Here is a 26,245-nt window from a genome sequence, read left to right as displayed (position 1 = left end):
TCCTTAAGCTCTCCGTGGTCTCCAGAGTTTGATTTTTTTTATTCACATGATAATTTGTGTTTATTCACACCAGACGCACCGGAGAGATCAAACATAGCTGAAAAAATCACTATCCCTGCTTTGTACATGTATGAAGGAATAATAATAATCATAACATCATCCAGTTCACTGAGCTGTATTTACTGTATGTAGCAAAACACACATCGGCTGGTTCACTAGAGCAGTATGAACCCAAAATTAACTGTTTAGCCGAGGTGTAAGTGTTTGTTAAGTCTGTCTGAAGGACGACAAGCAAACAACTTTTAAAATGCTTGTTTTCTGAATGGAGTTCTGATTGATCGGAGGTAGGCTATGCTAACGATGTAGCTGCTCTGTCAACACTTAAAATAGAATTTCTGAGTCTTAAGCGTTGATGATTACGGGGCTGAATGGAAGTCAGGAGCAGGATAATCATAACGTGAAATGGTCATATACATTAGCTTTAATTTCTAGCTAGCTACAGCTGCGGAATAATATTAGCCGACACAAATTAGCAGTTGCATGCTAATAAATGCCAGCTTTTGTCTGCCTCTGTGGTAAATTAAGAACAAACCCACAGGATTAAGAATTCTGTGTGATATTTCAATCCATAGAGAGTGGGGCAAACTCATTTTTTACCCTTGGTATTTTAATCTTAATTGAGTTTTTGCAACAAAAAGAAAACCCAGCAGGTTTATATTCATCCCTGTGGTATTACAGCTCCACTGTGAAAGCAGATGAGTCTTAAAACCAGAGGACAAGTGTGTTGTCTCACTTTCTCACGAAGCCCCATCTTTCCCAATATCTCCCCCGGTCCAGCAGTATTATGTAACGGCGGCGTTTGTTCGGCCGGGAGGGTGATGCAGCTGTAAATGAATGCCGACCGTGCAGAGTGACTGATGAGTGTTTGGTCGGTTTCTGTCTTGAGTCCATGTAAGGCGTGTTGTTGCTAAGAGCAAAGCTGATTCAAACAGAAGGAGACGGAGGAGAGAATGTGGCAGGAGTTAGGAGAGCTGGAAGACAAGAGAAACCCCGAACGAATGGTTTATACATCGTAAATAAACCTCGGGGGGAGCCTTTGGGAGCAATTTGGACAATAACGGTATTCATGATGAAATCTGAAGCCCTCTCAGCAAATCTCATTACCAAGACAACTGTTTGTGTTGCTAATTAATCAACCAAGCACCTTTGTGCTGCATTATTTTATTACATGTTCCTGGCACATTATGACGCTCGAGGGGATAACATCACGTTTAAATGCTAAATCTAAAGCTGGGAATGCAACTTTTAAGGAATATTATACTAATATTGTTATTAATATATTATTATTATTATTATACGTTGAGAATAGGTTAAGTTATTGAAATAATAACTGTGTCCCAAAACATCAAGGGGCAGCATCCATGGGTACAGAAGCCTCTCACACAAATAACGCTAACGTAACGTTAGCATACGAAAAGCATAAACAAGTAGCGTTAGTGTAAAAAAGTAACGTTAGCATTTTTAAAAAGTAACGTTAACATAAAAATGGAACATTGGTTTTAAAAAAAGGAACGTTAGCATAAATAAGCAGTGTAGGTATCAACAAGGAACGTTAGCATTAAAAAAGGGACGTGCACATCAGCTGCAAGTTAAGAACATAGAACTTCCCTCATTCATATTATTATTATATTACTCATATTATTAAGAAAATAACAATGAACTTTGACAACTCTTTTTAATAGCAGAAACATTTTTAGCTAATCTTTTATTCTAAGGTGGACAAAGATTTTCATTTAAATACGAATGAACACACCTTTTATTTTGTAGTGATATAAGCAGTATTATCCATTCCAGTTATTATAGGTCACTTTGGAGGTCTTGGGTTCCAACGCGCGCTACTAATACTACTGACTACTGGTACTCTCTCAAATCTCTTTTGCATCTTTTTTATAAGGAACAGTAAAGTAAGGTGACACATTAATTGGAGCTGGAATGTAATGAGTAATCTCCTTGGTTGTCGCCGTCTCCTGCTGACTGTGCAGACGTTTGAACGGTCAAACGGGTCAAGAGGAAATGCCGCGGTTTTAAAGGCCACGTTCCCAGTGAGGTATGTGTGGTTGGACGAGGGACAGAGCGACAGACAGAGCGACAGACAGAGAGAGTATGGACGGCGAGATGATGAGAAATAAGAGACAAAGAGGGGAGGGAGGAATGATGTTGGCGTTATCTGGCCACATTCTTCGTATATTTCTCATATCCTTTTATGGCCCTTTGGCTGGAGTTATGGAGATGCGTTAGACAATAACAAAAACTCTGGTAAAAGCTTTTCAACATCTGGGGAGGGAGTAACAGTGAACCATGTTTATCCTGCTTCCCTTTGTACGTGCTGTTCCCCATTAAGGTTTTTATTAGATGACGTGACGTGTGACAAGACGGCAGAAGCAAACAGTCGGACTGGACCTCGTGTAGCATCCGATAATCCGGCCACGAATGAAACAGGTCCAGGAAGAGACCATGTCTGAAACTCTTGTCTGGTTTGATATTATGGAAACTGTTGAAATAATTGATGACAACTGTCTCTACACTGAATATGTAGCAGCTTAGCTTAGCTTAGCTTAGCTTAGCTTAGTTTAGCTTAGCTTAGCTTAGCTCAAAGACCAGACTGATAGCAATAACTGGCCATGAAATCGTTCCAGGACGTAACTCTCCGTAACAACGTTGATTTTTACATTTTGGTTTTTAATACAGATTAAACAAAAAAGAAAACAATATTTTTTTCCTGCAATCACTGCAAGTAAAAAGACGCGTGAAAGCTACAAAATTCATTCATGAATAAGTTGTATCTGATGTTGGATATCATAGATAACCACACAAGTTAAAACTAGGGCTGTCAAAGTAAACGCGTTAATAAGCAACATCCTCTTAACGCCGTTAATTTTTTTAACGCGCGATTAACGCTCGGTATTTAAAAAAAAAAAAAACGTGCATTGTATGATTTATGGCCGTCGGTGGCACCTGTAGTCTTGATCCAGAGGGAAGGTGCCTGTCCACAGGCAGCGGTGTTTCCCCGCGTCCCATTCATTGTCTATGTGAAAAGCCGTGCAATGCATTCTGGTGGCGTTGCGGCGAATGTCGGGAGACGGCGCGCGAGTTGGCCGCTCCTCATTTGCCTAAAGTATAAGTCGAATCTACTTTATGCTAATCAGAGGCGCCGGGCTCGACTCGCCGCCTCGGGAACGCTCGCGAACGCTCGCAAAAAGTTGTTGTTTAAAGGAGAGCGCCTGTCAATCATCCTCTAGTGGCAGCCCACCAAGCGTGCAATACTGGGAAGCGGCGCGTCCACACGCGTTTAAAATCGATTTGTGAACGGCAAATTCACCTTCAAAAGACTGCCAGATGGTTCAGTCGATAAGACCAAAGTCATCTGCGCGTACTGTGGGTATGAAATGAGCTAGCATAGAAGCACGTCCAGTCTGAGATATCACTTGCAAGCCAATGCACTTATATCCTAACTGTACTTATCTCCTGTTACACTATCTCCTGTGACATGTTCACTTTAATTGTTTGTGATATATTCTTATAACCCTGTTTTGATCCCATGCTTTGGTAAGGGGATATTTGAAGTGTTAAATAAACATTTTCATAAATCAAGTATATTTGCCCTTATGTTGTCAAAAGTATTAAGAATATGAAAAAAATACATTAAGGTACATTTAGAAGAAGAAAAAAAAATGTGCCAAAAAATGCGATTAATTTGCGATTAATCGCGAGTTAACTATGGACAAAATGCGATTAATCGCGATTAAAAAAATCAATCTTTTGACAGCCCTAGTTAAAACCCATTAACTTCGAGACGAGGGACTCGCATTAAGATTACAGTATGTGCCATACGCAAAACTACATAACAAACAAACATTTGATTGTGTGTTTTAGTTTCATGTAAAAACAATTGCACATCTTCCCTCAGTGCTAATATGCATCTCGATTATTCAGGTTACTTTTTTATTTCCAGCTGTTCTCAGAAAAGCTTTGGTCCAGCTCATTTAAAAGCAAAGATTCGTAGATGTGAAACGGTTTCTGGTTTCAGATTCACTCTAGATTAGCCCTATAATCTGTGTTATTCCAGCATGCCTTGTCCAGTTGCTCATCTCGGCCGGCCAACTTCAGAGTTTCAGCTGAAAAAATCCTTCTCCTCCGTCCAAACTCTTCCTGACTCTTTTTCTCAATGTGGAAATTGAAGGCTTGCGGCCCGTCACAGAGCCGCTAACCTCATATTACCGCGGCCAGCTCATCGGCGCTGCCTCTCATCTCCCCGAACTCTGCTGGGACTCTAGTTTAGGACTCATTTTTTGTGTCTCAAACATTGGGGGGAAATAAATTCTCAAGTTTTCTGGCCAAGCCCCTAAAAATAGGTCTTTGACTGGTCTTTGTAGGTTTCCCACATGGATTCGGCATCGTGATGCATTGATGGTGATCCCAGCTACTGAAAATAAGGGACCAAGCATTGTATGTGTTTAAACAGTCCACTTCACAAACCATCACAATCATCATCACCAGTTTTACAGTGTGTTGTTCTCAAGTGGACGTAGTTATCCGACGTCACCTGTTGGTTTGTGGTTTACGGTTTATGAGTTTCGCTATCTTACATTTTTTGCAACCAACGATGGAAGTGACCATATTAGGACTGTGGAGGAGCGATGGGTGGATCTGATGAACACAAGCGACAGAGCGGCAACCTTAGTGGATCTGGATCCATGTGGATTCTGGTGTGAAGCTGCTAACAAAGCTAGCTTCATAATTAAAAGTCAACTTTTTACAAGTGTTAAAGTCATCTCAGTAGCTAACTAGCATTGGTAGCGTGGTAGTGACCGTGGTAGTGACCTGTCAATCAGCAGGTAAGCCCCGCCCCCTAAAGCATCCCCTGCTTTCTGGTCTGGTGGACTCTAAATGGACCATAATGTACTAAATGAACATCATGCTGGATTGAAGAAGACTTGAAACTACAGATTGAGACCATAAACTCATGTTTACGATGTTTACTGAGATAATACATCAAGAGAGAAGTAGGACCATTTTCTCATAGACTTCTATACAACCAGAGAGGAGTCGCCCCCTGGTGGCCAGCAGAGAGAAGTAGGACCATTTTCTCATAGACTTCTATACAACCAGAGAGGAGTCGCCCCCTGGTGGCAAGCAGAGAGAAGTAGGACCATTTTCTCATAGACTTCTATACAACCAGAGAGGAGTCGCCCCCTGGTGGCCAGCAGAGAGAAGTAGGACCATTTTCTCATAGACTTCTATACAACCAGAGAGGAGTCGCCCCCTGGTGGCCAGTAGAGAGAATGACAGTTTAAGACACTTAAGGTTGCCGCCTGGTTGTTCTCGAGGCATAAAGGATCACAATTTTTTAAAATTCACGTTTTCCTTGATAACACTAAAGACCCTGTGAAGCGTATTAAACCTCACACTGGTGGTATGTGAATGAGTGGCCTTCAAGGGATGGATTGTGGGATAGAAAACAGAATTTCATTCATAAACATGTTAGCTGCTCTAACTGCTCTCACATGACTGAGGTTTAGCTCCGCGGCCACACAGCGAAGGGTTTTGTTCCTTTAAGGCCCTAATGGCAAATAGTTACTGCAATTTAATCGTGTTATCTAAGGGAGGAAGCAGAAAGAGTTCTCGGACTGGTCACAGTTACAACCGCTGAGCTGCAGCGATGGACGTCAGCGCTTCAGGGGGGGTTTACTCAACAGCGTCAAAATACCAGGGTTAGAACCCTGTGGTCTCTAATTGCTCGAGTAATGTAATCAGGTCCATATTAGTCCAGTTTAGTGGCGGTGGTATGGCAGGATTAGGACTGGAGTGGAGTGGATTTGTGTCGTAAAAGCTCAAAGTCCAATATACTTACTATAGTAGCCTGTGGCCTGATTATCCGTTTTAGTCGCACAAGAAGATACATGTGCCTGTGTGCAATGAAATCATTTTAGAGTCATGAATGAAGGGTTTATTATCCGTATTAAGAGCTTTTTTTCGGACTGTACCATTGGGGGATCTCCAGCGTTGTTGCAATCGGCTATCGAGAGCAAGAGCCAATTAATCAGCAGCGTGGTGCACCAGGTCTGGTGACCGGTTGAATTGAGGGATTGAGGCTGAAATAGATTTGATTTCTACGTCAAAAGGACAAGAACCCAATTAATAATCATCATTGACTCACGTGTTTATCTGAATATATACTGCTCTGTGCTCTTTTTCTGGTGTGTACTTGTATTTCAGTTCACTACTAGAACACATTTACACATACTTATTTCCCATCAGGCTTTGCTGCAGCAGCTCTTCTTCTCAGCCTCTCTCTAAAACGCTCTGTTTGAGCTCCTGCCCCTCCCTCCCCAAAAAGCCAAGTCTGCTCTGATTGTGTTTACCTTCAGAAGTCCATACATGTGGACTTTAAGCTTTGACACTCAGGAGACCTTTTACATGAACAAACACTGGGAAGAAACAGAGAAGTATAATAGTTCCTCTTTAAATCAAGCGTGTTGATTAGCTCATTCGGTAATTTTTATCTAGATCTGGGTACATAAAGTTCGAATTCAGATATTGTTTGACTGGGTAGTTTGGATGCTTCTAGATACTGTTTTATTAAAGTTTTGGAGTATTGATACCCATCCTTACTGGAGGTGTGTGTTACGTGTGTGTTCACTGTGTTACAGTGTTAATGAGGTTATTTTCTAATAAAGGAAGACCCCCTACCGGTCCGAATACCTCTTCCTGGTAATCCGTTGTTACGTAATGAGGACACATACACACACACACACACACACACACACACACAGTCAATGTCTCTCGCCCGACCTAGAAAGATTACTGTTGTACGTGAAAGTGGCCGGGACGCTCATTCAGACAGGATACCAACAACGACAGCAGGTTCATTTTAAGGGGTTGCAGGTCTGAAAGGGGCCCTATTAATTAGGAGTGTATGAAAATATTGATACCGTGTTTATTATTTAATAGTTTAGTGGCTCAGATTGCAGAAAGCGTGGTTGCTACAATGTCAGATCGTACTATGATGAATAGAAAAGTTAGTTTTTTACTCGATTTTATGCATATGTTGGCGTGTTCTTTAGACAATTACAGTTTTCCTAAAATTTGATTTGAAAAAATCACAATATATGACCTTTCTTACAATAGTATCACATATTGAATTGTGACCTCTCGATTTGTTTGGGATCTCGTCTGTATGTCTTACAACTCTAAAGGTCTGGCCGAGTTGCAACTTGATTAGCTGGTTATCTCCACCTGGCAGGTAATACACACCAACTTTAAATCCCAGTGACAGGATTTACTGTAGCATTAGACGAAACCACTATTATACGTGTATCTGCTGGTTAATATTGATCCAGTGTCCCATTATAGTGTTTGACCTGAGGGCGAGCGAGCTCCACTAGTCATCATGAACTTTTCATGCACTACAAAAAAAACAGAGTCTGGGAGCCAGAATGAGCTACACTAGATTTATTATCTCTGAGTGAGTAAGGCTGGTTGCTAAGCCCTCATGTTGACTCACTTTAACATGATCTTCGTACCGTCTTCGAGTGTTTACTGTCCCTCTCCTCGTCCTCCTACTCGTCTGTTTATCTAACCGACTCTTCTATCCTCTCCTGCTGCTCTTTCCCACAACCCCTCTCTTTGACCCCCTCCCCTCCTCCGCCTCCAGTTTGTCCCCCGTCCTCTGTTTTCTCACCATCTTACTTCACTCTTGCCTTCTTTAACTTCTTCAACCCCCCCACGCCACTTTACTCATCTTCTCTTCACCCCACGTCCTCCTGTCTCCCTCTCTCTTTCCCATCGTCGCCTCCATTATTCTCATAGATGAGGCGGAGGCCGTCGCCGCGGGGAACCGGATTTGGGAGTGGGTGCAGGTCAGTCAGTTTGACCCCCTGACCTTGACCTTAATACATAGTCATGAAACTGCCCTTCATATTTTTTGGGGGGGGGAAATACGCTTATTGGCTTTCCCGCTGAGAATTAGATGAGAAGATACTGAACCACGTTCATATGTGTGTGGGAGTGGATTAGCTCGCTGTAGCCTAGCTTAGCTCCCGTTAGATAGTATGGCCAAAAAGCAAAACCTCGTGTCTGCAGGATTTTCTGATTGGTGGATTTCACTTTGGATGATGAGAACAAGGAAGGTTAACCTAGTTGGTATTGTATTGGTTTCTTTCTTTTGACAAATGTACTTATTGTAAGTCGCTTTGGACAAAAGCGTCTGCAAAATGCCCTAAATGTAAATGTTAACACATAATATAGTAATGTAGTCCAAAAACAGTGTATTATTCATTGGGTATCCTTAACAAATAGCATTCCTCAACTTAATAGTGAATTGTTTTAGACATGAGGTTTTGCTTTTCGGCCAAGCAGTAATCTCCGGTTCTGAGAAGTGAAGCCAGAGCTGAAGTGCCTTAAACTGTCATTCTCTCTGCTGGCCACCAGGGGGCGACTCCTCTGGTTTCAAAAAAAGAAGTCTGATTGCATGGAAGTCTATGATTAAAATTTTACTTCTCTCGTGATTTATTATCTCATTCAACATTGTAAACATGAGTTTATGGTCTCTAGTTTCAAATATCAGCCCTAAGTATCGGTCGGCCTCTTTCTGCTGTACGAGTGTGTTTGTTTATTATTAAGGCTCTTTGTGAGTGTAGTGAACTCTCTGCTGTTGTGTCTTTTCTGGGCATCTGACAGGAAATGGATCCGTCCAGCGCTATCAGCTCATAACAGCAGCAGCGGGGCGTTTTTTTTTTTTAACGGCCAAATATTGCAATAATATCAAAGTACTGTTTATGGAAGGAGGGATGTCACAGACAGTTTAGTGATGACGGTTATGTAACGGCAACGCTGACGAAAGCGCGTCACCGAACACTCAGGAATGTTGCATCTGTTTCTATAATACAAACTGTCTGTAAACACCGTCGACCAGACGCTGTCCAGCCGCTTCCAGAGCTCACAAAGTGTGAAGTTAATTTCTATTGGCTACTTTTTTGCAACTGAATCTCAAGTCATATTAATGAGAAAAAAATATTCAACAATAAAATGCATTAAAAGATGAACTACAGATACATGAAAATGAATCAAAATGTGCCTGATGACTCTTAAAATTGCACTAAAACATATTTATGTTTTCTTAAATAACTAATATTTTTATTGCGTCACAGATAAGACGCATGTGCTTTTTAGTGAAAGACCAATCATATTTTCTTAAATAAGATTATCATAAATCATAAGTTCTCCCTGCATAAATAAATACAAATATATTTTTGTATCCTGCATTTTTTTTAATCAGGCTCTATTTTTCATTTCTTTTCATTGCTTTTACAAATCACTCATGACGATATTTACGATTATCCCAATAATTATCGTTTTTTCTTCGCGTTACTTTTTTATTATTGCACAAACATATTGATCCAGCTCTCTCTCTCTCTCTCTCTGTCTCACAGCAGCGACAGCGCCGCCATGGCGTCAGGACCTCCAGACGTGCTGACCAATCAGGAGCCTGCTGAGGACGTGGAGGAGTGCTCAGGTAACACTTTGATTTAAAAGTTCAGTTGTTGTGAAGTTGATTGATTTAAAAAGAATTTGTAGTGTTTTCATTTAAACGTGGGACTCCCAAGACTTCTGATGGGTCGTCGTCTTTATAAACCCTCAATATGAACAGAAATAAACTCATGTGCTATAAAGTAAAACATGTCGGGGTGACAAACAAACGGACTTTATTGTGATCGTCGGAGCGGGAGGGAAGCCGCCGTCGTATCAGAGATCGTGTACACGGACACAGCAGAGAAGATCAGGCCGGCTTTAACTATCTGGATCTCCTCGCTGCTGTTGGCAGGAAATGAAGGAGCAGCGAAAAGCTTATCATCATCCCTCACACACACACACACACACACACACACACACAGAACATGCTGCTGATAGACAGGGAACAAAGCAGACGTGGGTTGTTGAAGCCACAGCAGGAACGTCAGACGACGTGATGTTGGATCCACTGAACTGAACGAAGTCCTCTTTTCATTCTCACATTTATTTTTATCCCGTTATTAAAGGGAAACAGAAACATCTGTTAAACCGGCGGCTTATCTCCGATCGGTTGCCAGTCAGAATGTGCTGTCTTTTTTAATTGGATGTTCACTTTGAGGCGGTTTAAGTCTGTAAATAGAAATGATACAAGTTTAGGCCGGCTGCCTTCACGGCATGATACTGTAAATAAGAAAACAATGTAGACGTTACTCCGTGGAGAAATCAGTGTTGTTTTGTTCTCTGCTGGGTGAGAATCTTCTTTGACCTCAACAATATTGATACTGAAATGTGATTAATAGTGTGAAGGCAAGAAGAAGAGTTTGTGTTTTAGTTTATGTCATTTAAATCTAGTTCTTCCTGTCCAACATTATTGAGCAGTTTGGATGACGAACAAAATGCAGTAGTTTGTTCTGGAGGTGATGAAAGTGTGGATCAGTGATTCTTTAAGATATACTGATTTAAATAAAGGTGATTAAGGTGTTTTAAAAAAATGTATCCGATGATTTACAGACTTCTCTATCCCAACGTAAGTTTATTTTTGGGCGCCATCACAGATTGGAGACTACAAAGATGGGGTTTCAATGGGGATTTCTGTTTTAAATTAGTCATAAAACAGCACTTTAGCTGTAGTATCATAATAATTGATTAGAGAGTTTCACCGGGACTCGATCAGGTTTGATTGGTGACGTAAGCAAATGCCGCCAGTTTCTGATTCCATATTTTGATTGGTTTGCACAGTTTGGGACTGAGCTCCTCGACTTTAACCAGTAAAAAAACACGTGTCTTCTCGTGGGAAAATGGTGATTGTCAGATACAAACATTGCTCACACAGAAAAAGTGTCCTGACAATAGCGAGCTCTTGTCCATGATCACCATCTTCCCACTGTATCTACTGAGATCAGCGCCATGAAACTGACCTTCCACGGCCTCGAAATCCCACCATGTTATTTAAATATGCTCGCCTTGTGTCGCCTTGTTTAGAACCGAGAGAACCTTAGCAGCACCTTAGGCTGACAAAGAGCGTGGAGCCGCACTGACCTTCCATTGAAGCGGGGCAGACCTTTAACTTAATAGTGCATTGTGATGAAAATAGCTCGATAAATGGCACCGTCGGCGGGTGTTTCCCCTGATTTTGCTCCTTGGCAGAGCAGAAAGGCCTCCGAAGCATCCAAACAGGAGTGGAGGGAGAGTTTCAGCCAACATTTCACAACCTGGATGAAAAACTGCGATTTGATGGCAACTCATCAAAAACAGCGGAGCAGCTGCTATATTTATCGTTTTCATGCAGACTGTTTGGATTTTGTGCTGTTTGTTGATGCTCTATATAATATTCTAAATATAAAATGTGAAATCTATAATGTTAAAAATGAATAAGCTCAGTTATTTGGTGACGTGTTCGTTTTAGCGAATGACCCAGAAATCTATGGCAGCAGGTTGAGATTCCAGACATTTTTCCGCCGTGATTTAGTTCCAAGCAGAAAGTGTATTTTTAGAAAAAAGGCAGGAATGCTGAAGGATTCCCCGCCGGGAGAAACACAGAAAATTACAGAAATGCCAACCTGAAAAGAATGTGCCTCCTTGTGTTTATTTTCAAGTCATTTTTGCAGCCCAGGGATGTGAATTCTCAACATAGTTGGATCACATTTGTTTTGTGCTCCTGGTTTGTGTCTCGACAACGTCCAGACTCTGGGGATTCATGCATGTTGGTGTGATATATACGATCATTTCGCTGCTGTAGATGCTCCAAAATGATGTCACTCTGGAAAGACTCTCTGGCTTTTGTCCATAATGAGGTCAGAGGTCACCGAGTTGACTGATAGAGGCTGGATGCAGATCAGTCCATGAGTACAGCACTTGTACTCCTGTAACATCATTGGATTCATAATGGACAGTTGGAAAGACTTGCATTCTTCTCCTACATTACCCACAAAGCAACTGGACCACCGACTTTTGGTCGCTGCCAGCATGGGAAGCTACAGAAGTCTGATGAGCTCATTCATTTTCACACAAATTAGCTTCATGATTCAAGGTTCAGCTTTACAGCTAAGTGTTAAAGTCATCTTAGTAGCTAACTAGCATTGGTAGCGACCTGTCAATCAGCAGGTAAGCCCCGCCCCCTAAAGCATCCCCTGCTTTCTAGACTGTTGGACTTTAAATGGACCATAATGTACTTAATGAACATAGACTTCTATACAACCAGGGAGGAGTCACCCCTGATGGTCAGCAGAGAGAATGCAAGTTTAAGGCACTTCAGCATTAGCTTCACTTTTCAGAACCGGAGGTCGCTGCCTGGTCTACTCTGAACCTGTTTAATGTGGGGCAGAGAGAGAGAGAAAGAGAGAGAGAGAGAGAGAGAGAGAGAGGACCGGTGGGCATTCAGGTTCTGGACGAGCGGCGTGCTGAGTGAAAGCAGTGAAAGCACTTTGTAGCTGTTTAAGGAGTTTTAAACGAGTCGCTGAGTTTTTCCACTGTGGTGCTAATGGAGGTGGACTGACTGTGTGTGTGTGTGTGTGTGTGTGTGTGTGTGTGCTCCTCTGTGTAAACACACATCCATCTCGGTGTGTAGTTGCCTACCTGGGCCTTTACAGCCAACGAATTGCTCAAACCAGAGTTCATACGAGGGAAGTGTGTAAAGACGCTGCGTGTAATTCAAATAAAAACGTACGTTTAGTCGTAAAGAAGGTAAACCGTAAGTGTGGGGGGTTAAACAAGGTTATTTTGATCTCATTTGTCTTCACAGGAAAGAAGAAGTCCAAGTTTCAGACATTTAAAAAATTCTTTGCGAGGAAGAAGAGAAAGGAGCCGCCGGCTGCCGGAGCGGAGGCGGGGCTTAAAGCCAGCCAATCGACCGACAACGTCAGCAAAACATCCGAAAATAACACGCTCACCCGATCGGAGAAGGATAAGGGCTCTGGGTAAGATGCATACATACTATTACATGTGGTTTATTTGGGGAAATAATCAAAACCCAGAACCGCTCAGTAAATGTTTGGTTTTTTTTACTGCATATTTTAGCCACAAATCTTCAAAGGTGTTTGCAGCTTTTCGGCTTTTTGTGCAAATGCTATGTGTTTCCCTCATAATTTGGTTCGTGTTCGGATAGAAAAGCCTTTGAAATTCAACTAAAACCCAAGTGATTCTATTGTTTTTGGCGAGTTGGCAGATCCTTAAAAATGAGTAACGATTTCTGGAAATATCACCTTGTTTTTATCGAAGATATCCCAAAACCTCCACGTTTTTTTATTCAGACGCAAATTATTGTTCACCAACAAATCAGAGCCGCTGACAGAAGACACCAGTTTGTTGTTGATAAATTGTGAATTGTGTGAAAAAGGGCCGAGATCATGTCCAGAAAGGAAGATGGTGTTTTAACATCCATCTCCCCGTCCTTCCTCCAGCTGAGGCAGCGCCACTTCCTGTTTTCGTTACGAGTAGAGGAATGTGTCTTCCTGTGGACGCTCCTAATTTCCTTTTGTTTTCCCCGAGCCGTGCCACTTCCTGTCTCGTTGGACTCTCGACTCTTTTTTTCCCCTCGGTGTTGCAGGATGTCTGCTCCACTTTTACTGAAGCCCAAAACAAGAACAGGAAAAGAGAATATCGGTTTATTTTGAAATTATTTTCTTTGATAGAAGAAGATAAATAACATGAGTGGAACACATGTTTTAGAATCTGCGAAACATCATTTTCTCCTTTTGTTTATTTTCTTTCCCCATAAAGGTCAAAGATCAGCCTGGGCAGCAAGGCCCTGTCACATGACTCCATCTTTGTGTCGGACTCGTCGGAGGCCACCGAGGCTCTGGGGGCGTCTCAGGACAACATTCACGGGAAAGTGAAATCGCTGCAGGTAAACTAACACATAAATAGCCGGTCTCTGGTTTGAGTTCGACCCGGAGGAGACGAGTCTAAAAGAGCTCCTGTGTCAACACGTATTTAAAGCCTCTTCCCGGAGACGGACTCGGCCTGTGGAGACACGCCAGAGTAGACGAGAGAGATTATTTGACCTGCAGGCTAATCAGGAATAACAGACGTATACACTATCACAGTCTGTACGTTTGGGAGCGTCTGTGACCTTGTGTGGAGCCGCCACCAGCAGTATTTACCCTCAAAGCATTGATAGCAAGAGACAGAGCAGCTGATCTGCTGTATATATTTAGTTCAGTACATTCAGAGACGTGAACAAGCGAAGCGTCTGTCAGAAGCGAAATGAAGCAATCGGACGATAAGAAAAGCTGACGGAACAAACGTCACGAAGGGAAGACCTTCAGTTCAACTCCACGAAGGAACACACGACGCCTTACAGGGGATTTGCTAAAAAGGGAAACTTTCTCCCACGTAGCAATGTTTTCATTTGGGGGTCTGTTTGTAGACGAGACAGCAACCAAACAGCTGATAATAATCAATTATTTAAAAAGAATTAGATAAAGATACGACCTTTGATTTGAAACGTGACCTTGCCGTGAGAAAAACAACCTGACGGAGATTTTCCTGATCCTGAATCCTCACTCTGGTCTGGGGTTTTTATTGAACGGTAAATATAAACACACTGTGGGGATCAATAGGAATGAGAACATAATGCAAAGTGTATATTACATGACGGTGTTATTTTTAACAAGGTCCGAGTCCACAGCTGTAAGAAATGTGTGATTTGATATACGTTTTTTTTTTAAATATTTCTTTGTTAAAATGCAACATACTGCATTTTATCTCCATATATAATAATAATATTATAATAAACTGAAAAAGCACATTTATATATACACATATACCTATATACACACATCTTTAAGATGGTGAAATAAATTAACATATAGGACACCTTTAAAAGACAGTAAAAACAAATATAAATGAATTACTTTGAATTAATTGAAATGAACAGATAATAGGGTAAAATACATAAATAAAAAGACGACAGTACATCCACCACAGTGCCAGGATGTCATTATGACGAGAAATACCTTCTTATTTTTGCCATTAAAGACAGTCACAACGCTAGCTAACAGAACTTTTATATGCTAACGGATTTGCTAGCATGAAACAGTTGGAAAGGAAATGCTACTATTTGTCTTTTCAAAAAGCTAACGTTAGCTTGTTTTACATCTCAAATTTAGTCTCACACACAACAGAAACTTAAAGTTACATGACTATAATGCAACATCTTGCGCAGCTATTTACTCATTTAAACCCACAATTAGCTATTTCATGTGCTAGCAAGTTAGCAACACAACTGCTAACAGTGAGATGTCATTATTTTAGCTGGAGTTCCTGGCTGTTTGAGTTCCTGTGACAGTATTTAAATATTAACGTTGTAAATTGCGGTTCTGTTCAAGGTCTCGGTGTGTGCTGGTGTCCCGCCCAGCTAAATAAAAAGCAGTTTTGTCCGGTTGTTAGCTTTGCACCTGTAAGTCCTTCAGGGAAGTGTTACGGGGCCGAGATAACGAAGTGTGTTAGTTGAGTTTCTGTGATACCTGCCAAGCGTACAAACACACACGAGGCCTAAAATAAACACTTTCTCTGTGGAGTGCCAGCTGACAAGTCACTCTCTGTTAATCATCGCTACGTTCGGACCGTAAGATCAGGGAGACTTTGTAAACACCAAAGTACGTACACGGTTGTTTTGTGAAGCTGTAGTTGATTAAACAGGCTGACTTGTACAGTAGATGACGTACATTAAAAAACACAAAACACCTTTTTTAAGGCCGGAGGCACAAATAAATATAATAATAATTAATATTTAAAGCAGGCCTGAAAACCTTTTATTTACAAAGGCTTTTGACTGCTAAATTGTGCGCCCTGTGATATGATGTGATGTTTTTATGCCGATGCTTTTATGCTGATTTTATTATTTTTTCTTTTTTAATGCAAGCACTCTGAGATTCATTGAATGAAAAGTGCACTACAAATCAAATCTATTATAATTTCGTTATTATTAATAATAATAACAATAGCCGTACATTTATTTATAAAGCACTTTCCATCAAAGTGCTGTACAACAAGAAGAATATAACAGTAAATGTCCGGTCCTATTAAAGTCAAGTGTCTAGACATTTTGAACAGTCGAGTAAATCTATTTTTTATATATTTTCCGTAGCTCCAGCTGAGGCAGGCCATCAGACTAGGCTCCCCTCCGTCCCTGATGTGCGTGAAGAGGACGGACGATGGCGGGACCATGTCTGAGGACGACGGTCTGCCCTGCAGTCCACCTGAATACACCCCGCTCCACGTCGCCATGGTAACACACGTCATAGCCGCCACGCTGAAGTGTGCATGCACGCTGTTTGCACACCGCTAACAGTGTTGTTGTCTCTTCAGTCCCAGAATCAGGCTCAGAGGGACAGCTCCATCAGCCTGGAGGGCATCGACAGCGACAGTGACCAGGTAGAGGACACCTGTTGCATTGTGGGACGTTGTAGTCTCGTCACATCGCGTTTAAAGATGAGCTGAAATATTTTTTAAAAAGCCCCTTTAACCTTTTTAGATCATCAAATTGTTCACGTATTTCACATTATTATCCCATTAATCATCAAAATGTGATTAAAACTCTTTAAATGGCACCAAAAATACACTTCAAATGTTAAGAAACTCAAATATCTTTATTGCATCACAGATCAGGTATTTTTTTATCATCAAAAAATTAAATAATCTTAAATATAAGATTATATGATAATAAAGATGATCATAAATCATAAGGTCTCCCTGCATAAATAACACTTTAAAAAACATATTTTTGTATCCTGTATTTTTTAAATCAGGTTTTATTTTCTACTTCACCACCGTGATGGTGAGCTTGACGGTTTTTTCAAGTCACTTGTGACGATTATTACGATTATCCCGATATTGGAAATTCAACACGATCACTTTATTGTGATATCTGTGATAAAGTTCGATATCATCCCCTCCCCACAGTGTTACGTAACTCCTGTCCTTCCCGTTTCACTCAGAAATAAATGTCACTGTACGGAAGCTCGAAACCGACAAACGCCAAAAATGAAAAACAACCAGAATTGAATGTCTTATAATTGACAGTGAAACTTCCACATCTCTGCGCTGCATCACAGGAGCAAAACTTCTCAAATACAATGAGGGAATTCCCCCGTCAGCAGCCAAACCACCGTTCATTATCTTATATGGGTTCTATAAAGGAAGCGTGTTTAGAGGAACCGTCTGTGAATGTGACATTTCCCCTCGTGTGACTGTGATGGGATAAACATCCTGTGATCCAATTTAATAACTGAAATACGACTATGTTTTTTTTTCTCAGTCCCTTAATCTCCATGTGTATTTATTTATTTTGATTTAATTTATTTAGCTATTCCAGAGTTAGCTAGAAACTCATTTACATCCAGGCGGGAAACAGAGAATGAGGGAAAACTGTAATTTAAATCAAATTATAAATTATAAAACAATTCTAATTGTCTACTGTTGACCCGCCGTACGACACTTTTCTGATGGACAGGACCGTTTCCTCCACGATCCATTTAGGCTTTAATGTGGGTAAAAAGCACAGTCAGCAGTATGACGAATGAACATTTAATGATAGTGCTGTTTTAGCTGTTTTCTGTCGCGCTCTTTGGAAGTTTGGTCCCGTCGCTGAAAAGAACCACAAACGTCCCGTATCAAAGACAAACACACAAAAACCTGAAATATCCCCCTTTCTTTAAAAGTGTGAAGTCAAGGAGAAAAACTGCAGTGACTTTATGAATCACTGTCGCTCTGTTTTTAATGACTTCTGAAACTGATCTTCTTTGCAGGGCAAACAGTTTTAAGTCCACATGGGTCTGAAATCAAGATCCGAGTGCAGGTTTTGTTATTGACATGTAGGTCAGATAATTTTTCAATTTGTTGCTCTCAGATTTAAATATTTTAAAGCTGCACTCATTATTTTTACATTTTTAATCAGAAATTGAGATAAAACATATCGTAGTCTGTGGTCTCCTAGAGGTCTAGATAGTAGCTCACATGAGTCCAGAGACCAGACCAGACTATGTGGAGGAACCAGAGACTGTCTGTGGTCCCCCAGAGGTCTAGATAGTAGCTCACATGAGTCCAGAGACCAGACCAGACTATGTGGAGGAACCAGAGACCGTCTGTGGTCCAAACAACAAGGTCTCTGCTGTATTCATGTCTAGATGACCTTATTTGGAGTGTTGATGGAGCAGCTACAATGTTAGCGTAGCCTAGCACCCATCAACCAGACTCCATTCAGAAAACAAGCATTTTAAAGGTTGTTTGCTTGTCGTCTTGCAGACAGACCTAACGAAGCATGACTTCAGACTTTTTACTAATTGTTGTTATCATGCTGTTTTTTGGGGGGTTTATACCGCTGTGGTAACCGAACACCTCTGGCTGATGTTATGAACTCAGACAGGATGCTGTTTGATAACACTGTGAAGACAGGAAGTTTATTTTGAAAGGATAGTGTGCATGTAACAGCGTATATAATGACACGCCATACGTGTACTTTAAAGTCTGGAAGCTTCTCGGGTCTGATGAGTTTTGTTTTTCCACCTGAGGATTTTCTGCAGCGCTGGTTTGCACAGAAAATTCAAACGCAGACAGCTAATCACTGTCATGTGCTCTGTGTGATGCTTGAAGATGGGCCTCAGGGTGTGTGTGTGTGTGTGTGTGTGTGTGTGTGTGTGTGTGTGTGTGTGTGTGTGTGTGTGTGTGTGTGTGTGTGTGTGTGTGTGTGTGTGTTTGGTCTTAACCCACCCTCAAGCTGCTCTTCAAACCTTAAATAAAAGTCTAACTTTACCATTTCTACATTTGTATGTCACTTTCTTGTCCTTGTTTTTCTGACTGTCTTTCTCTTTTCTCTGTCAATAATACTGTGTGTGTGTGTGTGTGTGTGTGTGTGTGTGTGTGTGTGTGTGTGTGTGTGTGTGTGTGTGTGTGTGTGTGTGTGTGTGTGCATTCCAATGGTTTCTCTGGCAGTCAGCGTGTCTGCTAGTAGTTATATAGTTTAAATTCTGCCGTCTCTCTCTTTCATTCACTCAGACCTGAAACGTCCAGAAACAGAAAACCTAGATGTCAACAAAGAAGAAAGCTCTTCCTCTTCTAACCGTCACACAATCTCAGAGTCTAACGTTGGAGTTATTTACCCTTAAAAATCACACGATTACGTGATCGCGGTTAAAAAAAAACCTCTCGTGGAATCTAGCCGTGTAAATAGTTTTGGGTTTCATTCTGAGACTTCTGCCAAAAACAGAAAGGACTGATGCTTGAAGCCTTTTAGTGTGTTGAGATGTCAAATTATGTACAATTTAGACTCACTGGTTTGTTTTTTAGAAAAGGTGAAAACCTCTAATATTGTTTTTCAGTCAGAATGAGCAGAGGGCCGATGACAGTAAGATGACACTTTACCGTCATTTACCGTAAAATCACCTTCTCCCTAATGTGTCGCCCCCCCCCCCCCCCCCCCCCCAGCTGTCCTGCGCTGCCTCCAGTCGAGCCGTGAGCCCCCTGGTGGTCCCGGGCGACTTCAGCCAGCCGGCGAGCCCCTTCGGCTGTCTGGACAACTCTGCTGCCAAACACAAGCTGGGCCTGAGACTCAAAGCCTGCAACCGGAGGAAACCCGTGGTGAGTAAAGACGTTAAACATGTGACCTGGCCGGGGTTGATGATGTCATCACTAATGTGTCCTGTCCTGTGCAGAGGCTGGAGATGAAGGCCGAGGGAGAGTCGGTGGTGGAGGAGACGACGGAGGAGCGACAGGAGGCGACGGAAGGTCGGTGCTCCACGCTACACCGTCTTTATTTAAATGTACTTCAGATCGACGATTCCGTACGGAAGTCTCTTGCTGCCAAATATGCAAATGAAATCATTGAATCAAAAATGGAATTCTAGAATGCATTTGTGTTTGCAAACTAAATATTAAAAAAAATATTTGATTGAAATTCAAATGCAAAAAGTTTGCTATTTAGTTTTCAACTTTTGTACATTCTTCTTCGGTGTGAACTCAAAATGTTCATTTTCATTTTTAACACAAAAAATAGAATATATATTTTTGTATTATTATTATTATTATTATTATTATTATTATTATTATTATTATTATTATTTAATTTTAACATTGGCACCCAGAGACTTCCGTATCCTTGCTGCCACAGTAACATGTCAGGTGACCTCTGAGCCCTTCTGTCTGTGGTCCAGTTGTTAGTGGTGATGAGCTGAAACCAAAGCGAGGAGAAGACGAAGAGGAGGAGGAGGAGGAGAAACGCCGCCTGCTGAGAGATGAAGAGGAGAGGGAGGAGGAAGAGTCCAAAGCAGAAAAGGATGTTTCTCACGACCCGGACTCTTCCTCTCCTCCTGAGCCGGGTCTCTCAGAGGAGGGAGGCCCAGACACCCAGCCCCAGTCCTCCTCCAAGCCCGGCTCGAGACCCTCCTCTCTGGACACTCCCGGGTGATTACACATCATTTCCTCCTCGTTGTCTCCTCCTCTCAGTCTGACTTGTGTTTGTTTTCTCCTTCTTTGAATCTGACTCCCTTGATATCTGCTTCCAGGGCCACGCCAGAGCCCCCTGCTGGTCCAAGGGAGTACTTGCTGGACCCTCCAGGCATTGCCTATGGAGTGGAGCTGAAGAGGGTTGAAAGTGACTTGACACTGAGCGGAGATGAAGATGGAGTCCAGGAGATCAGGGAGGAGGAGGAGGAGGAGAGCTCCTTCCTACAGGAAGTGCTGAGCTCCTTGAAGACACCCCTGGCATCTTGCTCGCTCGGCCTTGAGAGTGAGGGGGTCACCTTGGAGATAGAGGAGGAGCAGGAGGAGGAGAAGGAACAAGAGGACGTGGAGGAGGTGAAAGACGAAGAGGATGCAGAGGTGGACGAGACCGTCGGTTATCAGGCTGCTCCCGCCGCCTCCTTCCTGTCAGATCAGACCGAAGAAGACGAGGAGGAGGAGGAGGAGGAGGAGGAGGAGGAGGCCACTTTGAACACTCCTTCCTGTCGAGATGTTGACGAAGAGGAGAAAGCTGAGGAAGAAGCAGCAGCAGAGGAAGAGAGCAGTCCACACAGAGTAAGTAACTCCTGTTTTGGTCTCCACCAGAATTCCGAATACGAACTGTTCCTCATGTTCCTCTGTTTTATCTTGCAGCAAGAAGAGGAGGGAGAGAAAGAGGAGGCAGAGGAGGAGGAGGTGGAGGAAGAGGAGGCGAAGGAAGTCACCTCAGAGGAAGAAGATCATATGCTGACAGGAAACACCGTCAACCAGGCAGAGGAAGAGGGAAGAGAAGAAGAAGAAGAAGAAGAAGAGAGTGAGGGAGAGATGGAGGCGATAGAGCTGGAGAAGGAGGTGGAGAAGGAGGAGGAGGGACGGGAGAAGAGGGAAGAGGAGGATGAAGAGGCAGAGTTGAAGGAAGCAAAGGAGAGAGTGGAGGAGGCAGAGGAAGCGATGGAAGAAGAAGAAGCAGAAGAGATGTTTCCCGATGCAGCTGATGAAGATGTCGCCGTGGCGACGCGGGAGGAATGCGAGGGTGTAGATGTTGTGGTTGGAGACGATGATGAAGCCGAGCCGGTGCACGAGAGTCAAGCAGAGTCCGAGCAGGAGAGGGAAGGTGGAGACGAGAAGGTGGAGGAAGGAGAACACACGGGGCAAAGATCTGAGGAAGAGGAGGAGGAGGAGGAAGCAAACCGACCTGATGAAGGTCAAAGTGAACCAGACGAAGTCATAGAAACATCCCATGAAGCCGAAGAACAAGCCGTCGCATCCAAGCCGCCGTCTTTGTCTCTTCCAGAGTCACATGACGAGACTCAGTCCCAACACAGTGGACCCAGCACTCCCAGTAAGACCAGTACCCTCCACATAAACCTGCTGTCTCCCAGCTCGGAGAAGACCGCCGCCTCTTTCTTCCAACAGTCTCCCACTGAAGAGGAGGCACCTCGCCACGCCGAAGCAGCCGCAGAGAAACACGCTGAAGAAGAAGGAGAACCGGCCGACAGCGTGGAGGTCCCAGAAGAAGAAAAACAGTTGGAACCAGAGGGAGAAGCTCCGCCTCCTCTGTCTGTGGAGGGAGAAGCTCCGCCTCCTGCGTCTGTGGAGGGAGAAGCTCCGCCTCCTGTGGAGGGAGAGGTCAACCAGCCGTCCGGGGGTTCGGATCATTGCAAAGACCAGTTCACTGACAAAGAGGAGGGTTCACCCTCTCCTTCCTCCTCCTCGCCGTCTGCCGCCACAGCGCCTGGAGGCGAGGAGGTGGAGGAGGAGAAGGAGGAGGCTAAGGAGGACCCGGCAACTCCGGCCAAGGTTGAACTGGTGCTGAGCCCCGGCAGAGTGAGGAATGCTGGGAGCGGCTCGCCGTCCTCCACAAACGCTGAAGGTAAGGAGCCTCTTATTCTGGTCTGTTTGCTCTTGTTTTGTTGTTTTCTCTTCGTTCTACGAGTTAAAATGAGAGTTTAAACCACAGACCGGCTTCTCCACCTGCAGAGCGCTCCGGCGGCGTGGAGGGAAACAACCCGTTCGGCGTTCGGCTGAGGAAGACGTCGGCGCTGCACCGCTTCAGCTCGGAGGAGGAGAACACAGAGGTGACATTCCCTAAACAACGCCGTTCTTTAAAAAGCAAGGAAGGCGTTCAGTTTCTCTCAAATAAGAACAACTTGGCTTACTTCAGATCATATAGTTCTTTATGGTCATTCAGGTTATACAATGCAACTTTGTTAGGAGCATAAATATAAAAATATAAAGAATATAAATATGAAAACACAGCAGTTATTGCTCAATTGTCCCAATCTAGGTCATTAATGCGGATAGAACTGATATAGAATAATAGTGAATGTATGTAAAAGGTGAATTCTGAGTTTCTCTAAAACCTGCACAGCATTTTAGCCTCTTTAAGTTAAAAATTTAGTTTTTAGGGCCCAACATATTTCAGGAAGACTATGAAATAAAAAAATAAGGTGGTATTGTGTGTTTGTAGCTTGTTTCTGCTGCCACCAAGTGGCCAAAAAGTAAATGCATGCAGGCAAAAAATAATTCACTTGGTATTGAATTCATATATATATTTGTTTAATGTTCAGGCTCCCGCCGAGCCTCCAGCTCAGCCAACCAGCTGCAGGGTTGACTCACCGCAGCCAATCACCACCAAGCCATCCGTAAGTCAGCCAATCAGCAGCAAGCCCTCCCTCCCGAAGAAACCAGACGTACCGGGAGACGCTGGAGGGAAAAACAAGCGCATGTCAGGTGAGTTCACCATCTCGTGCACATGTACGTGTAATCAAGTCAAGGAACGAGGCGTAACGGCGTATCCTGTTCCTGATTCAGACCCGGCTCCGCTCCGTGGTGTTTCTGGTGGATCCGAGTCTCCCAGCTGGATCTCTGTGGCCAAACAGAAGCAGAAGATCTACAAAGAGAACTCCCTGGAGGAGATCTCCGTCAGGAAGGTAATCTGGTGTGTGATGGATGGTTGGTGTTGGTAATCTACTGCTGCATGTTTCTGACGGCTGCCGTCTGTCGTCAGGAGGAACAGGAGAGGAAGAGTTCACTGCCCATGTTTGTCAGCTCAGCAGGGAGGGAGTCCACGGGCAAAGGTCAGCACACACACACACACACACACACACACACACACACACACACACGGTCATTTCAAGTCCATTCGTATTATTCTGTTTGGTTCGCTTTAAATGTGAGATGTTTGAACACACTGTTGACGTGAAGCAATTGTGACCTCATGTGGTCAGAGTTTGTTACTGCAACCAAACTAAACCAAAAGTAAGCAGATTAAAAACATTTTTCAGAAATAAATAGTTATGTTGAGATCATATAAAATGTATTCACATGTAACAGCAGCTCAAAAAGAAGAAGGAAAGAGCAAGTAAGAGAAAATAAAGATAATAGAATAAAATATATGTAAGATACATAATATACACCTATGTACAACGGGGTAAGATCAATGGAGATGGCACCTTACGTGTATTATATGCACAATAATTAATATGTAGTAGATTTATTTGTATTTTATTTTGTTCACTATTGACAGTTTTAACACTATATTCTATATTTTCCAGTGAGTCCGTTGGAGGTCAGTAGGCCGTCAGCGTCCATAGAGAAGGAGACCAGGAGGTCTCTCTCTCCTCCAACTCCGGTGCCTCCTCAACCTCCCAAGTCCCAGTCGCTCCCCTGCCCCGTCCCCCCAAAACCCCAGCTACCCCCCGCCACCGCCAAACACCCGCCCCAACCAAACTCGCCCCAGAGATCTCTGTCACCCCCGACTCCCATTCCCCAAAAATCTCCGTCTTGCACAAGTCCGCCATCTCCCTCCAAAACTGCCACTTCCTCATCCAAGCTCACCTCCCCGCCGTTCTCATCCAGAACCGGCCCGGACAAGTCCGGTTCGAGAGCTCCAGGGCTCTCCAGCCAGACCCTGACCTCCCAGCGAGGCCTTCCTCCCGCAGCGCTGCCCCAGGATGAGCCTCCCTGGATGGCTCTTGCCAAGAAGAAGGCCAAAGCCTGGAGTGAGATGCCCCAGATCGTCCAGTGAACGGGGTTTCAAAGGGGCTCCAGAGTCTGGATGGACCAGAATGCATTTGCACACAAAGAGTTGCAGTTTTTCTGTTGGTTTCTTACTTCCTGGTTTCTCTCCTGGCTTGAGTCTTCAGATTGGTGCAAACCCTCCAATCACAGCTAAAGACCCGCCTTCTTTTCTTTACGTCTTCACGTTATGTTCACGTTTTTCTCACTGACGGACTCCCAAACGTTAAAGCGTTTCACTCGAAGTGGATCCATAATATTTTTCAACAGTCTCAGTCTGTTCAAATGTGCCTGAATGAGAGGAGAGGAGGAAAAAATATGCTTTTAAATCTAAAATAATTCAGATGATTCCACCAGATGCCCACTAAATATTTCAGGGAAAGACAGAATTATTTTATAAAGAGGAAACTTTATTGACAGATTGTTGGTTTGAAGAGACAGAAGCCTTCCTGTGTTCATGATCTTTGTGGTGAAACACGCTCACATTTGGGGGAATGTGGAAAACATCATGACCACGGAGAGAAATGTCAAAAACATCCAAGTAAAGCTGGAGGGAAACTTCCCGAGCTGGTTTCTGTCAGATCTGCTGATCCGCTTGTATCAGGTTGATTAGACAAATATATTTCCACTGACACCAACATTGCTGATCGTGTCCAACATGTTCCAGGTTGTCAATATAAATTATATTTTTCATTTTCTCTTTTTTTTTTTATATATATATTTTTCAATACGTAACAGCGTCCGAGTACTCCATCATGTCCAGGAAGTTCAGGAATCGAGGAGAACTCTCAACACATTGACTCTTGTGTTTTTAATACTTTTCGCCGTGACACGTTTGCCAATTAGAACCAAACAGAAATCAGCACACTGCTATTTAATCACTCGGAGGTTGGTTTTTGCTGCAGGATGCAAAGCATCGCTAAAAGAAAGCAAGATTCACAGCTGTTTTTCTTTGCATCAATTAAGTCTATCGCACAGTAACTATATATTTTGTTTTATGCATTTTTGTGTTATTTTGTATTGCCTTTTTGAGAACTTGTCTTGTACATAAAATGTGTTGTAATGAACAAATGAAAACAGGTTTTCTGGGTTCTTTTTTCTCTCTCTCTCTCTCTGTGTGTGTGTGTGTGTGTGTGTGTGTGTGTGTGTGTGTGTGTGTGTGTGTGTGTGTGTGTGTGTGTGTGTGTGTGTGTGTGTGTGTCCAAATGCAGTTTCTGCAGAGGAATTATAAAGAAAATGTATTTTTTCTGATAGTGGTTCAGCTGAATCCAGCCATTCAGGTTTAAAAGTTAAAATGCTTTTAATGCATGATAAATCTCTTGAGTATAAAACTCAGATGAAAGCATCGGCATAAATGTCTTCCGTCTAAATAATGCATGTTTTCATGTTTTTTTTTCTACGCCACAAGAATATATTTTAGCAGTGTTTCCGTTTATTCTTTCTGGCATAGTTTCTGGTCTCCAACAGTACTGAATTAACCCAACCTGTGGGCTCCTCGAGGTCACAATACAATAGTCTTGCTGTTGCACATATACTGGGTGATTTACGGTAGTTAGCAAAAAGCGTGGTGCACGTGTCGCGCGGCGTTTACGGTAGCATGAAAAGCTTGGCGCACGTGTTGCGCGTGTACTGGGTGGTTCACGGTAGTCGGAAAAGCTTTTTGCCCGTATACTTCATGATTTACGGTAGAACATGTTCAGTTTGCCTCGTCACCAGTTTT

At 42.9% G+C, this 26,245-nt stretch overlaps 1 protein-coding gene across 3 annotated transcripts in view; it reads left to right on the top strand.

Annotated features, from left to right (window-relative positions):
• The window catches only part of LOC311013401 (uncharacterized protein), a 36,799-nt gene extending 11,175 nt beyond the window's left edge, over nucleotides 1-25,624 (top strand). For 2 of the 3 annotated variants that reach the window (XM_084009437.1, XM_084009439.1), the window contains exons 2-16: nucleotides 9,492-9,574; nucleotides 12,812-12,986; nucleotides 13,789-13,915; nucleotides 16,160-16,300; nucleotides 16,381-16,446; nucleotides 19,495-19,647; nucleotides 19,722-19,794; nucleotides 20,220-20,469; nucleotides 20,571-21,081; nucleotides 21,160-22,378; nucleotides 22,486-22,583; nucleotides 23,076-23,238; nucleotides 23,320-23,438; nucleotides 23,516-23,585; nucleotides 24,063-25,623. In XM_084009437.1, the coding sequence (XP_083865563.1) occupies nucleotides 9,492-9,574; nucleotides 12,812-12,986; nucleotides 13,789-13,915; nucleotides 16,160-16,300; nucleotides 16,381-16,446; nucleotides 19,495-19,647; nucleotides 19,722-19,794; nucleotides 20,220-20,469; nucleotides 20,571-21,081; nucleotides 21,160-22,378; nucleotides 22,486-22,583; nucleotides 23,076-23,238; nucleotides 23,320-23,438; nucleotides 23,516-23,585; nucleotides 24,063-24,535 (3,721 nt within the window). In that variant the 3' untranslated portion in view covers nucleotides 24,536-25,623. Of the gene's footprint in view, nucleotides 1-9,491; nucleotides 9,575-12,811; nucleotides 12,987-13,788; nucleotides 13,916-16,159; nucleotides 16,301-16,380; nucleotides 16,447-19,494; nucleotides 19,648-19,721; nucleotides 19,795-20,219; nucleotides 20,470-20,570; nucleotides 21,082-21,159; nucleotides 22,379-22,485; nucleotides 22,584-23,075; nucleotides 23,239-23,319; nucleotides 23,439-23,515; nucleotides 23,586-24,062 lie in introns of all 3 variants that reach the window. The other variant, XM_084009438.1, reaches the window with a different exon arrangement.
• The last annotated feature ends 621 nt before the right edge of the window (nucleotides 25,625-26,245 follow it).

The sequence above is a fragment of the Eutrigla gurnardus genome (assembly GCF_963514095.1).
Source record: "Eutrigla gurnardus genome assembly, chromosome: 5".
Taxonomy (NCBI): domain Eukaryota; kingdom Metazoa; phylum Chordata; class Actinopteri; order Perciformes; family Triglidae; genus Eutrigla; species Eutrigla gurnardus.
This window is presented reverse-complemented; position numbering and strand designations above follow the sequence as displayed.